The sequence below is a fragment of the Corythoichthys intestinalis genome, chromosome 8, assembly GCF_030265065.1.
Source record: "Corythoichthys intestinalis isolate RoL2023-P3 chromosome 8, ASM3026506v1, whole genome shotgun sequence".
Lineage (NCBI taxonomy): Eukaryota > Metazoa > Chordata > Actinopteri > Syngnathiformes > Syngnathidae > Corythoichthys > Corythoichthys intestinalis.
The window spans coordinates 20,483,252-20,497,936 of record NC_080402.1 but is presented as its reverse complement, the minus strand read 5'-3'; the positions used below and the strand labels follow the sequence as shown (position 1 = coordinate 20,497,936).

Sequence of the window (14,685 nt, the reverse complement as noted above, 5' to 3'; positions counted from 1 at the left end):
CTATCTTGATAAGTCATTACTAATTAGCACAGAATGCTAAGCTAGTTAGCGATTATGGTAATCGGTGTCTTAAGTGTCTGTTTGATCCGTAGATAGTAAAGTTGTCTCATTTCATTTTATAAAGAAACCACACTCATACACCCATTAACATCACAGCTTACAGTCCCCTTTCCACACAAGCGCCCATTTAAACTGTAAATTGTCATACAAGATAGAGTGCTTTGAAATTGGATTTGGATTGTATTTTTGAACAATTGTTTGATAAAGAAAACTGATTCGTTACAGTCTGCCTGCTCCATATTTGATTTTGTTGCTTTCAGAAAATAAATGAGTCATTGACACAATCTATATCAGCACTTTGCCCTCAAGATTAAAAAAAACATGTCAATCAGCAGCAATTTATTTAAACGAACAGGACTTTTGTCTTATTTGTGGACTGAGAAAATATGTTCATGTTTTATACTCAAACCTTTAATAAAACCTTAACAAGTTTTATGTATTTAAAACAGTACAAGTTGTAGACTACAGTTAAGTCAGGAAGCTGTAATAAAATGCTATTTTTAAAGAAAATAGTCATCTATTTTGTCTTCATTGTTACTTACAACATGCCTAAAACAACATCGAGTTAAATTGTGAACATAAAAGAAAAAAGTGACATTTACCTGATTAATCGTCTGATTAATTGATTATAAAAATAATCGTTATTTGCAGCTTTCTCACACACATTCACGGTGAACCTCGCCGTCAACCAGAGCTTCTTCAGCCCCTTCACTTACTTTACTTAATTTACTATGATTTGGGGGTCGTAAATGCAGTGGTAACTCTACATACGAAGTTAATTCGTTCCAGGACCTTGTTTGTAAGTCGAAATGGTCGTATGTCGAGCAGGATTTTTCCATTAATATAGATTATAATTCCATTAATTCGTTCTACAGCCCTAAAACCTACACTAAATCCTTAATAAATGCTGCTGATACCATGGCAAATAGCAATTTCACATAGCAAAACAAATACATTATTAATAAAAATCAGAATAACAACAATATTAATAATAATAATAATACCTGTAATAATGTAACAAAATCGGGTTCTAATGTGGCAGATGTGCTTTGCGTGGTGTACCTGAACACATCATGAGGCTGACTTGACAGAGAGAGAGGACTTTTTACTTTCACTTTTCATGTTCAGCTGCGGCGGACAGTAGGCATGTTGTGTTACACAAGTTCAGAAATAAATGATTAACAATCTGACGAAGCTGGCGATTTTTTGGTGACGTTATAATCATAATAATTGTTATCTTAACTTATAAAGATTGGCGAACGGAGGTCGGAGGAGGACCGTTGAGATCGTAGACATTCTACGGCCGAATTATCGAGCCAGTTAACAGATGTGCACACCACGTTCATATTTTTCAATCCTTTCCATCTTCATTTCAATGGTAAGCCTCAACTTTTCATTTTTTCACCACCTGCACTAACATTCTTGGAATCCATGTTGATTTCTCTCACAAGAAAAGCAGTGTGTCTGTCTTGCTGGAAAACAAAGAAACTGTGGCACTGTCATAAATCGTCGTATTTCAAGCATGTCATCGGATGTAAAAACAAATGGCAAGTCAACTTTTACGTCAGATGTCGAAAAGATTGTGTGTCGAAGTGATCGTATGTCAAGGTATGTATTCTACTCTTTTATAAACTGTTTTATAGAAGAGTAATTTAGATTATTTCTCTGTTCTGCCTCAAAGGATAATGAGTAGTTGTGGCAACTACGATTGTAGTACTGATTGCTGTTGTCATGTCATGTGTGTTCTATTCAATAAAGTGTGTTGTTTCTTGGAGTCGTGCGTTGTATAGGGCACAAGAACAGCAAGTCAATCTTCTCCAAGTCACTCGCCACAATACGTATGTATTAAATCGATGTGTAAGTAAGTGAAGGTGTTGAAGAGAGAGATTTTCTATAATCCAATTACGAAGGTTAATTTGAGTCCTTAAAACTTTTTTTTTTTACATTTTGAGCTCCTTTACATGTATGCTAAAACCCCAGAATGCTATTATATCCAAAAAGCACAGAAAATGTGTTACAAAAATCATCCCTAAGAGAGGAGGGAAAGAAATCTGAGTATTAAGCTGAGTGATAACATCAAGGTGATACGACACTACATCTTTTATTATCATTGCCAAGGCATCTAAGTTCACTTCCACTTTCACAGTGACACAAGCACAAGACATATTGCCTGGCTGGCTAACTTTTGGAGCAAGATGAGCTCTGACAGCCATCAAATTTATACTCGAGTTGCTACAGCAATGACGCACGTACAACAGGCTGCATGGGAGAATTGTGAAGATCTAAATTTTCAAATATGCAATAAATGCAAGATAGTGTTAAACTCAGAACAATTCAGAAATTTAAAATAAATGTTTCTGCCGCAGGCACTAAACGTCTATTTGCACAGATCTTAAAGGGAGAAAAGATATATCTGTTTAAGTAAGCTAGCAAAATGTACTACTTTCTTTACATAAAAGTGATAAATACTAGGACAGTATAGCGCTCTAAAAGCTTAAATTACAATTAAAGAAAACTAAAATACCCTGATGATCAATATAAAAACCTTTTTTCAGGAAAAGGAGGCTACTAAAATGTTTGCTCTAAGAATTCAAAATACTGCCTTGACACTTCTCGATTAAGTTGTAATTGTCGGTTTTCTTCGTGTGAATGAATAGTTTTTGCTTGAACCACACTGGGATTATTTTATTGGTAAGATAGTAAGAAAGTATTATGGCATTCAGAAGGTTGTACATTTGTGATCAAGCTGCCGCAGCGGTCCAGCTAACCTTTCCCTGCATGGTACATGAGTGCTTTGTGTCCATTGTTCTCCCATTTTATTGCTCATCAATCGCATTAAATGCCATGTGGCCTTTTCCCTCACTGGCCGGTGGATTCTAAATTCAGCTGTAAATCTCTGGTGCCCTTGGTAGATGTTTAATTTTCCTTCTTCAGCCTCTGATACACATGAATGATAGGGTTTGACTAACACAAGAAAAAGTGCTTGTGCAGGCATAAGTGTGTGCGTGTTTAAAAGGGAAATTAACATTATATTAGCCCAATTGACATTTCATTTTTTTCTATATCGCTTATCCTCACAAGAGTCGCTAGGTTGACATTTTATATACCGGTATATAACATGTTTTAATGTACTATTTTAATAAATACAGAATAATATAGTTTAATATTGAAATGTCTGGGAAAAACCTCCACATGAGAGCGTAAAAACTGTTTTCTCATGATATTTCAGTCTTCTTTTCCTTACATCACAGACACTTTGCAGTACCGGAGTGAACCAGTGTTATTGATAGTGACACTGGTCGAAAAATCAGAAGAGACATCTATTCATTTTAATCTTGAACTCTCCTCTGCATCAGCCATAGTTCCCAAGTTTCAACAATTCCATTTCAAAAGAGGTTTTCCTGTAGAAAAAATCATATATGTGGTTTAAATAAATTATGACTTAAATGACTTGAATAAATTACCATATTACCGGACTATAAGTCGCAGTTTTTTTTCATAGTTTGACTGGGGCGCACTCGTACTTGTTTACACGAAGAAGAGCGCTCACACGCCAGAAGAAGACAGACAGCTATGCAGCGCCTGAGCGAGTGGGCGAGAGAGAGAGAGAGAGAGAAAAACACGGCTGCGAACCTACGTTCATCGTTTATGCTTGTAAAATATCTCGACAGAGGCAACGCCTGCGTGTATCATCTTTTCTGTTGTTGTAGTGTGATTTCCACCCACGATCGGACACTTAGGCTACGTTCATACTGCAGGTCTTAATGCACGAAGCCGATTTTTTCATGTTTTGGATCATGTCGTATGTGGTTCAAATCCGATCTGGGCCACATTTTTTCAGAACGTGACTGGCGCTCTGAACTGTCAAGACTCCCAAATCGGAATTCATGCAGCAATTACGTCAGCAACGACCTTGAAGCATGGAGGGTGGCAGCCATATAGGCATTAGCGCTTAGCTTGAACTCTGCTTTTAAGCACGAAGCGGGCTTGACCACACTCATTAAAAAATAAAATGAAGAAAAGAATAAGCCTTAAAATTTTCGATTTTCATTCTGTGCGCCGAATGAGCAATATTTCATTATTGCACTCATGACCGAGTCGGGGCAAACTGACGCACCCACGACATTTCACGCACACACGTCAAGGCTCATGTGTGTGGGTGTATGCGTTCTATCAGTCCATATAAATTTTGAATATAAGACTAAACGGGGATTATTAATGTCTGTTATTTGTGTTCTCTTTTTGGAAATCAAAATATGATCACTCTGGAATGACATACAGCTAGCATGTGTAATTTGCTTTGATGATTCTGCACATGCGCTTTGCTGAGCACATCTCGGCGCAAAAAATAGGATTTGTGCATTAAGACCTGTAGTATGAACGTAGCCTTAGAGACAGTTGTGTGGTTGTTTGAACGATGTGCTAATGCTAGTAAACACATGCTCACCGTTTGTGTCATTGCTGTAATAGCAGCTAATTATCATTTATGGGTTGATGCGAACCTGTTTGGTATTGAGGACAGATTTAATTTGTATTATTTTTATTTTTAGTTTCACTGGTGGTGTCATAATGATGGCCAAAATAAAGTCAGCAAATTATACGGACGTCCAGCATCGTCATTTGGGAGTTTAGCTCGCTGTATAGCCAGGACCGAGCCGTAATGTCATGGTGAGGACAGTACATCCGCATTTCGTTGTTCATGCATCATGTAACATTATCATATTGTACACGTTTTCAGCATGTTGTTCTCTATTGTATTTTTATTTCAAATTGCCTTTCAAGATGACATATCTGTTCCAATGTATGGATTTTATCAAGTAAATTTCCCCCAAAATGCGACTTATACTCCGGTGGGATTTATAGTCCGAAAAATACAGTATATGAGATTATATAGCATCTATCGGTTCATCAAGCCTAGGTTTGTTACAGTCATAGTATATCATCAGGAGATTATATTTCTGCTTTAGATTTCTGTAGCAGTCAGCTCTGTTGTAATGTATTGTCTATTGTGAAAAAGAAGCAAAGAAGCAGAGGACCAGCATCTGCGCTTTGCAGCTGTTCAGGACCTTGGTGCAAGCCATATGCTGACAAAGCAAGGTAGCGGAAGATGCCTAAAGACAGATGAGTAGCTCTTTTGGAACATCCTAGGTCGTTTGTACAAGGATGGCTGAAAACCAGGTGCTAAACATTATGTCACTTTAATCTCATTAATGTGTTACGTTCATTTTCTAGGGCCTGTTTGTTTGAACATTCTGTTTACAGTAGAAGGTAGTAGGGAAAATGTAATCAACAGAGGAATGAATTCTCAACTCTTGAAGACAAATCAAACACTTGAAGACAAAGCTAACTTGGTTCCAGGAAATACAGAATTTCAAACTTTTAGAATTGCTCACAACAGTGCCTATTGAAAAACGTTTGATAGATTGGTTTAAGTTTGGATTAAACCCTGACTTGTCACATTCTGCTGCTGGTTAGATTTTGTTTTCCATTACAGAGCCGGCGGTGTGGGCGTTCCCATCATCGCACCTGCGGCTAATTCCAGCAACTCAACATTTGTATATAAGGCCGACGATCCAAGCCAACGTTGTCAAGATATTTGCTTGCTGTTCGCCATTTGACACCTGTACTTTCGAGGCTCGTTGGATTTGCTAGTTTATGTGTCAGCTGTTTTTTCGTTCGGTGATTCCTCTACCTTGTGCAGGTATTGAGTGTGATTATTTTTGTTATCTTGTTGGCTCGCCGCCCACCGCTTAGTTTAGTGTTATTTGATCCCCGTCGACCTCTTGTCACAGACTCCTTCTGTCTCTTTTTCTGCGACCGCGTGTTTTTTTAGTTGTATTAAAAAACCCTTGTTACTATTCCCTCTGTTTCTTGTCTGCTCTTTGGTCCAATCTTGTTTTCCGCATTCACGGATCGAAACATGACTGGTGATCAGTGAGACAAAAAAGGAAAAAAAAATGGTGAGAAAGGAGGGGAAAAAAGGGTTGGCATAATATTTCCATTGCATGTAATAAATTTTACTTTTAGGAATATTATTCGGGTATTTACCCATCACATAAAAACAATTTGCAGGCTCATCCAACACAGACATTAGCTGGAACATTACCAGCTCGCGATCTAAAACCCATCCATCCATCCATTGTCTCCCGCATATCCGAAGTCAGGTTGCGGGGGCAGCAGGTTCAGCAGGGAACCCACACTTTCTTCTCCTCAGCCAATTCATCCAGCTATTCTTGGAGAATCCCAAAGAGTTCCCAGTACAGCTGGGAGACATAGTCCCACAGCCTCCTCCCAGTGCGACATGCACCTCACCAGGGAGGTGTCCCGGATGCATCATAATCAGATACCCGAACCACCTCATCTGGCTCCTCTCAATGCAGAGGAGCTTTGGCTCTAGTCCGAGCCCCTCCCGGATGACTGAGCTTCTCCCCTTATCTCTAAGGGAGAGCCCGGACGGCGGACGCCCTCTGGAGGAAACTCATTTTGGCTGCTTGTATCCAATATTTTGTTCTTTCGGTTACAACCCACAGCTCGAGACCATTGGTCAGGGCAGGAACATAGATAAATAGAGAGCTTCGCATTTTGGCTCAGCACCTTCTTCACCACGACTGACCGATACAGAGTCCGCATCACTGAAGACGCCGCACAGATCAGCCTGCGCCCTAAGCTTTGCCCCAATTCAGAGTTTGCACCCTTCTAGGCTGCGTCCTGCTCCAGTGGAGGAGGACCCTGATGGAAATATTTGGCAGAGGATCCTCTCTGGTTACCAAATAGGGATCGTCTAGACCAGGGGTGTCAAACCGATTCCACAAAGGGCCGCAGTGGGTCCTGGTCTTTGTTCCAACAGATCCAGCACAGACATTTCAACCAATAAGGTTTTTTTCTAAAACAAGCAGCACCAAGCAGCACCTTACTGCAATCAGCTGATTACACGTGTAAGCCACCAGATTGGAGAAAAGGTATTCATCTTGTTTGGTTGGAGTCAAATCCTGCACCCACTGCGGCCCTTTGAGGACCGGTTTTACACCCACGGTCTAGACTTTGGTGTATTTCCTGGTTGAATAATCTAAAATGGATTTTTTTTTTCGATTTTCTTTTTTTTTTTTTGGTCAAATAAAATACAATAGAATGAGCTATATCTTTTAAGCAACAGCTAAACAGCACTTTTACAGCATCAAGCTAACCATTAGTAAGCACCAATAGTTACGTTTTAACCAAAATTTGGGGTTTCGGTTTAATGTATGGTGTTGGTGACAGAAAAAATGTAGATGAAATTTGAATTCTTTCATTTATAAGTCATGTCGCCAGTAGATGCTGCTATTTAACCCTTTATTGCCAAATGTATCACATTTGATACACCTACAATTTCATGATTTTGAGACTAATTCAGAATTTTGACATTTCTTTTAAAAAAAATTTTTTTAAATGGATGCAAGTCAACACACGCATCTGCAGGTTCCATGAGGAAAAAAAAAAACAGGATTTAGCAAGGGTTATAGATATTAGAGCGCTTTACACACATATTCATTTTGACTTTTCTTTTTACAAATTTGAAAAAAAGGTTTCATTAGGACCTTATTTTTCAAATTTTGGGATTCTATGATAACTGCTTCATGTTGCAGGTCTTTTAAGGGTTGCGATGATATCTTAGAGCTGTGACAGCAGCATGAAATGGATTCTGGAATACAGCTGTAGGCAAAGCGTGTAAGCTTTGCATCCCCCAAAATTGCCTCAAATCGGCCAACAAGGAGGATCCATTATGAGTGCGTGAGAGGACCATCCTCCAAGTTTGAATGGACTGAGATAGGCCTTAGCGTAGTCTTGTGATGTAACTGTCCTTCAAATACACACTCAGAATATGCGAACTCTGCATTGGGGCACAGCTTCACACATAGGTCCAGTACATTACCGGCTCGTTCTATGTCTTTGGGTAATGTTCCACTTCAGAGCGCAGAGGTTGATGACGTAGCCGTTATGTGACTACAGCACACTACACTACAATCCTCATTTTTTGTAACCCTAAAACAAAATAACAAAATTTGACAAGTAGCAAACAAAAAAGGTTATTAACCAATTTATTAACAAAATAAATCGGACAACTGTTTGCCAATCTTAGGGATTAGGAAGAGACTCTGCAACATTTGAAAGAGACAGCGGAGGACTGTGTGGCTGATCAAAGGCATAGCACGTGTCTGTAGCATATTTTTTGTATTATTATTTCTTAAATAAACATGATTGAGGACCTGTCATTGTTCAGTCTCGTCTTTTTCAAATTAATGTGTCTGATCGGTACAGTAAATTAATGTGTACGTGAAAGCTGCTGAAATGGGTAAGTAATACTACATTGCCCTCTACTATAAGCCCAGCCAAGTACCGGTTCACTTCCTTGTCTGAAACCCCAAAGCTGGGTAGATTCTAGGTCACATTACCCAGTAATGCTCCGGTACATTATGTTTGAAAGTAGCTTTCAGGGAAAAGTACAGTGTGTCTTTCAAAATGTGATGACAGTGACTTCAGCGTGATCCTGAACCCTTTAAAATAAATTAATCTTGTGAGTCAACTGCTGTATTTGCAAAGAACATTTAAATGATTCTTATTCATTTGGAAGACACAGCCCTAATACTTGACACATGATCTCTGACACCAGCCAAAAATTGTTACCGTGAAAATGATGGGGTGAGTACTTACCATTAATGAATCCATTCTAAAAAATGTTTTTTTTTAAAATCCAGTGGTGACATAGCCTGTTAAAAAACAGAAATGCTTTGAAAGTTCTTTCTCACTGCGATCTCTCAAAAAAGGATGCTACAGCAGAGAGATTGCACGTCACAAAATATGGTAATAATGTAGATTCCATCCAAGTGGCGGAATTAGGGCAAAGCTCTTGCTCATCAGATTAATCCATTTGGTTTTGCAAAGTTATCATCATACATATTTTGGCTTACAAGATTTAACACTTGATTTTACAATGGTTGTGGAGAAAGAAGTGAGAGAGAGGAAAATACTCTTCAAAATAGTCAATGAATATGTAAGAATTTAAGATAATAAAAGGAAATTGCCAACCACATAACAAAATGCTATTAAAGAAACTTCCCCCTTCAATCCTAAGATTTTATTTTTCAAATTTTATTAAGATGGAAATAACTATTTTCAAGGCAAACCCGGGCAAGAAAGGCAGCAGCAAAGAACAATGTTACAGAATAAAGAGACAGATGGAATAAGATTTCCAAAGCACGATTTACTTGATTTGCCGGTAACCATCTATGAGTCATATTTTGGAATCATCTGTTTCAGCAGCAGAGCTAACCCATAGACATTCATCTTTTGGCCTGCAGTGGCACTACTAAAACTAATTTTTGCAAAACTTCATGAAAAAATATCGAAAGTTACGTATGTAACTACGGTTCTATGAATCCCGAATGACCGCCAGAGGCGGTGCTGAAAGCACTGAATGATCCCTTCGCGCATGCGCAGTGCGAGTATTAATACCAAAAAAGTCACCTGTGACCCCAGGTTGACCTCCTGCCGGGGTATAAGTTCCGGCGTCAACCTCGTACCAGCCCCTACAGAACCTTCTCGCGTGTGGCACGAGGATTCTGAGTGACGGAACGCTCTGGCGGTCATTCGGGATTCATAGAACCGTAGTTACATACGTAACTTTCGTTCTATTTCATCCCTGCTAACCGCCAGAGGCGGTGCTGAAAGCACTGAATGACCAATAACAGCGGGGTCACGAAGAAACAGACACAAACCTCACAGGGAAGTCCCCTCCGATCCGAAGACCGCACCCAGCGGGTGGGGAGAGGTGACGTCCAAACAGTAGAACCTGAAGAAGGTGCCAGGCGCCGACCATGAGGCGGCGGCACAGATGTCCTCCAGAGGCACCCCTTTCAGGGCAGCCCAGGATGTGGCCACGCCCCTGGTAGAGTGACAGCGCACACCCGACGGCAGGGGGCGACAAGCCATCTGATAGGAGTAAGAAATAGTATCAACGACCCAATGAGAGAGGCGCTGCTTGGAGAGGGCAGAGCCCCGACCACGTGCCCCGTAGCAGACAAAAAGTTGGGACGACCTACGAAAACTTGCCGTGGAGTCCACATAAAGCCTCAGGGCCCTCACCGGGCACAACAGCTCCGGTCTGCTCCCACCCTCCCCAGGCGGGGGCGGTAACGAGCAAGGCGTAAGGGACGATTGCAACGGGAGCCAGCCAACACCTTGGGCATAAACGCAACGTTAGGCCACAGTGTGACACCTGAACCCTCGGGGTGCCAAAATATGCACGACGGGCTAACCGAGAGTGCGTGCAGTTCGCCAACCCGCTTAGCAGAGGCAACGGCCAGCAGGAACGCCGCCTTGCGGGCGACCCACTGAGGCCCAGCCGCATCCATAGGCTCGAAGGGGGGGCGGCACAAGCTGTCAAGCACCAGCTGCAGATCCCAGACCGAGGCGCGAGGACACCTGCGGGGGTGGAGCCTCAGAGCCCCCTTGAGGAATGTAGCGACCAGGCCGTGGTTCCCCACAGATCCACCAGAGACCTTGGCGTGATGAGCAGAGATGGCAGCGACGTAGACCTTGAGGGTGGACGGAGAGCGACCAATATCAAGTAGGGACTGTAAGAAGTCCAGAACAGTGGGGACAGAACAACTCACCGGGTCATCCCCACGGTCCCCGCACCACTTCACGAACAACCTCCACCGGCCAGCGTACTGCAGCCGGGTGGAGGGCGCCCGGGCGTTCAAAAGCGTCCGCCTGACTGAACTCGAGCAGGCGTCAAACAGCGAGTCGGTCCCCTCAGCGGCCAGACGTGCAGGCGGAGACGGCGAGGATCGGGATGCCATAACTGGCCCCCCAACTGGGACAGTAGATCCCGCCTCTCGGGGAGGCACCAAGGCTCGCCGACACACAGGCTGCGCAGCAGGGGAAACCATAGGCGAGCCGGCCAGAAGGGGGCCACCAGCAGCAATGAGTGCCCCTCCAAAGACACCCTCCGAAGCGTCAGCCAGATCAGAGGGAGCGGCGGGAAGGCGTAGAGCAGGACCCTCGGCCAGGGGTGGGGCAGCGCGTCCTGACCGAGAGGGCTGGAGCGCTCCCCCAGGGAAAACCAGAGAGGGCAATGGGCCGACTCCCGGGAGGCGAAGAGGTCCACCTCGGCTTGGTCGAAAACTCCCCAAATCGCGCGCACCACCTCGGGATGGAGGCGCCACTCCCCCGGCGGGAGGTGACGGCGGGACAAGGAGTCCGCCAGACGGTTCAACTGGCCGGGAAGATAGGCGGCCCGCAGACTCGCAAGACGAGGGGCCGCCCACACAAGAAGACGGCGGGAGGCCTCCAAGAGATGAGCGGACCTCGTGCCCCCCTGGTGGTTGATGTGGTACACGGCGGCAGCGTTGTCTGAACGCACCAGCACGTGCCTTCCCCGTAGGAAAGGGTAAAAGTGCCGGAGAGCCAGGTGAACCGCACGCAGCTCCAGGACGTTGATGTGGACAGCGTGGTCCCGCAGAGACCAGCTGCCCCGAGCAGCCCTGCGCTGCCAGACGGCACCCCATCCCAAGCGACTGGCGTCCGTAGTGACCACCTCGCGACGGACTGGGGCAACCCCCAATGGAACGCCCTCCAACAAGAAAGCCCCGTTCCTCCACGGCGCCAAGGCCACCGCGCACCGGCCGGAGACTCTCAGTAACCGTCGCCGGTGCCGCCTGGCGTCCAGGCGAAAGCCATTCAGCCACCGCTGCAGGGGGCGCAAGAAGAGAAGACCAAGGGGCACGACCGCGGTCAGGGACGTCAGCACGCCCAAAAGACGCAGAAAGGTCAGATACGGACGTACCTGACCCACCGGAAAATGCGAGAGGAGGCGAAGAGCGGCCTCCACCCGACGGGACGACGGTCGAGCCAACATGGCCACCGAGTCCAGAGACACCCCGAGGAAGGTCGCCTGCTGGGAAGGAACCAGACACGACTTCCCCAAATTCACCCTGATGCCCAAGCGATCCACGTGGGCAAGAAGGACTGCCGTATCGCCGTACGCCTGAGCGCGCGACGGCGCACACAGCAGCCAGTCGACGAGGTAGGGCAGAATCTTCATGCCCACCGACTGGAGGGGAGCCAGACCAGCCCGCACAACACGGGTGAACACCCTCGGGGAAAGGGAGAGCCCGAAGGGGAGCACCCTGAACTGCCAGTGGCGACCCCTGTAGGCGAAGCGGAGAAACCGCCTGTGGCGAGGAGCGACCGGCACATGAAAGTAGGCGTCCTTCAGGTCCACGGAGGTGAACCACTCCCCCCGGGCGACCACCCGCAATACCTCCGCGACGGTCAACATGCGGAACGGAAGTACCTTCAGGTACTGATTGAGGCCCCGCAAATCCAGAACCGGCCGAAAACCGCCGGTCTTCTTCGGAACCAGAAAATAAGTTGAGTAAAAACCCCGGGGGCAAGCCCGGGGATCCACAGGCTCGATGGCCCCCATGGCCAGGAGAGAAGACAGCTCCCGGCTCAGAGCCAGAGCCAGAGCCGGGTCCGAGACAGTAGTCACCCGGACCCGGCGGGACACGGGGGGCCGGCGTCGGAACTGGAGCACGTACCCATGGGTCAAGGTGGATATCACCCAGGGGTCCGAAACTCGAGCAGCCCAGTACCTGAGCTGCTGGTGGGAAAAAAAATCAGACGGCCGGCCCAACGGCCTCAGTCCCTGCCCCTCCGGCCCCGACGGGCCCTGGGGGGCTGGCGGGCGGGAGGCCCCGCCTGCGCCCGACGTGGAGGCAAGCGGGCGGGGTCACGAAAGGAATCGGCTGAATGCCGGGAGGCTGGCTGGGCACCATAGCCCCCATCAGGGGAAAGGTGCGCCGTACGGCGAGGACGAAAACCAGCAGAGGGAGCCCCCAGCCCACCTGCAGGAGTGGAGCCCCGACGCAGGCCCGACAGCTGTTGCCTGGTCGCACGGGCCGAAATAGTCCTCTCCAAGGCAGACACCGCCGCCGAGCCAAAAAGATGGCCGGGTTCAACCGGAACGTCACGGAGCGTCCTCCGGGCAGGCTCAGTCAGGGGGCACTGAGCAAGCCACACCTGACGACGAGCCTGCACAAGATAGGACATCGTCCGCCCGAGCTCCCGCGTCACCAGGGCGAACGCGTGCAACGCCGCGTCGCAGAAGCCCACGGCAGAGGTGTCAGCACCGCTCTCGGGCAAGGACGCCGAGAGGGCCAACAAGAGGTGAGCCATGGAATTACCGATGCGCCCAGCACGCGCACCGGCACCATAGGCCCGGAGAACGAGTTCATCCGTCAGCCGACCCTGTGGCTGAGGGCACCGCACAACCGGGCGGAGAGACTCCTCAGGGGACACGATGAGGGATGCAATGGCGGGCTCAACACCCGGCATGCGGTCCAGGCCCACAGCGGCCGGATCATGCATGGCCGCCAGAGCCCGACCATCGGCCGAAAGACGAGAGAGAGCCGCCGGATCCCTCCAGCCCGCATGGAGCTCCCTAACAAAGTCGGCCGAAGCAGGGACCGCAAAATTCGGGGCGGACCGCTGGTGCCGAAAAAATGCGCTCGCCGGCGCCGAAGCGGGCCGTTGAGGCAAGTCCAGCTGTAGACGCGCCAACGCGCCGCGCAGCACCGCCAGTATGGAAGCGTCAGGGGAGCCGGCTGACGAGCCCAGCGCAGAGGACGAGGAGCCGAGCTCCGAAGGCACAAACGCCGACTCACCCACGTCATCATGGAACATGAAAGCCGAAGCCGCCAGCGAGACGGCATCGGCCTCCAGGTCAAGGTCGGGCATGCCAGGCAAACGCGGGTCAAAAGCAGCCGCTGAGTCACCCGGGGGACGGTCACCCAATAGAGACCGCAACTCAGCCTCGTCAACTTTCGATCTCTTCGGACGGGGGCCGGACGGAGGAGCCGAAGGACCGCGAAGCTTCGAGCGCCTAAGCCCAGAAGGGGGCCGCGTCTCAGATGCGGACGGGCCCCCGAGCACGACGGGGGAGGGGGACGAACAAACATCCGCAAACCCCCCGCGTGGGTTGTCAGATAGCCCACGGCAAGCCGCACACCGGTTCAGGGTGTCGGACGGCCCAAGGAGGGAACCGCAAGCCACACAGCAGTGAGAGCCCTCCATAGCGACGCGACCGTGAAAACAGCGAGCCGAGGGAAGGTGGCGCGAACGGCACCTACACGGCAAGCGCAGGCAAGCTGGCAAAAATGCTAACCACTGGTAAGCTAGCGAAAAAGGCTAACCACGGGTAAGCTAGCGAAAAAGGCTAACCACGGGTAAGCTAGCGAAAAAGGCTAACCACAGGTAAGCTAGCGAAAAAGGCTAACCACAGGTTGGCCAGCGACCGATCGCCCACAAGCGGCGGAAAAGCGACGCCACACGGCGAATGCCCGCGCGCGGCCAAACAGGGCGGCACGGAAGCCGACGCGGCGGTCGAGCAACACGCCGGCGGGGACAATCAAACGGGCGAACGGAGCCGGCGGCCGCGCAAACAGCGAGCCAGCCGTGATCACTCACCCAACACAGACGCCGCCGGCCGGGAGAGGGGTCGCGCACGAAGCCGTCACCGGCGCGGGTCGGCAGTAGTCCCAAGTCCGGAAAACGAAACAAGAAAAAAGCCCAAGACTTCCCGAT

The 14,685-nt window shown here is 47.7% G+C and overlaps 1 protein-coding gene across 2 annotated transcripts in view; it reads right to left on the bottom strand.

The window, feature by feature from the left end:
• Window positions 1-14,685, bottom strand: part of ctnna2 (catenin (cadherin-associated protein), alpha 2) — a 464,321-nt gene that overhangs the window by 425,145 nt on the left and 24,491 nt on the right. The window contains exon 1 of one of the 2 annotated variants that reach the window (XM_057842764.1): window positions 8,749-9,408. The exons of the other annotated variant lie outside the window; for it this stretch is intronic. Within the exon in view, the coding sequence (XP_057698747.1) occupies window positions 8,749-8,763 (15 nt within the window). The 5' untranslated portion in view covers window positions 8,764-9,408. Of the gene's footprint in view, window positions 1-8,748; window positions 9,409-14,685 lie in introns of those variants that run through there. 2 annotated transcript variants of the gene reach the window in all.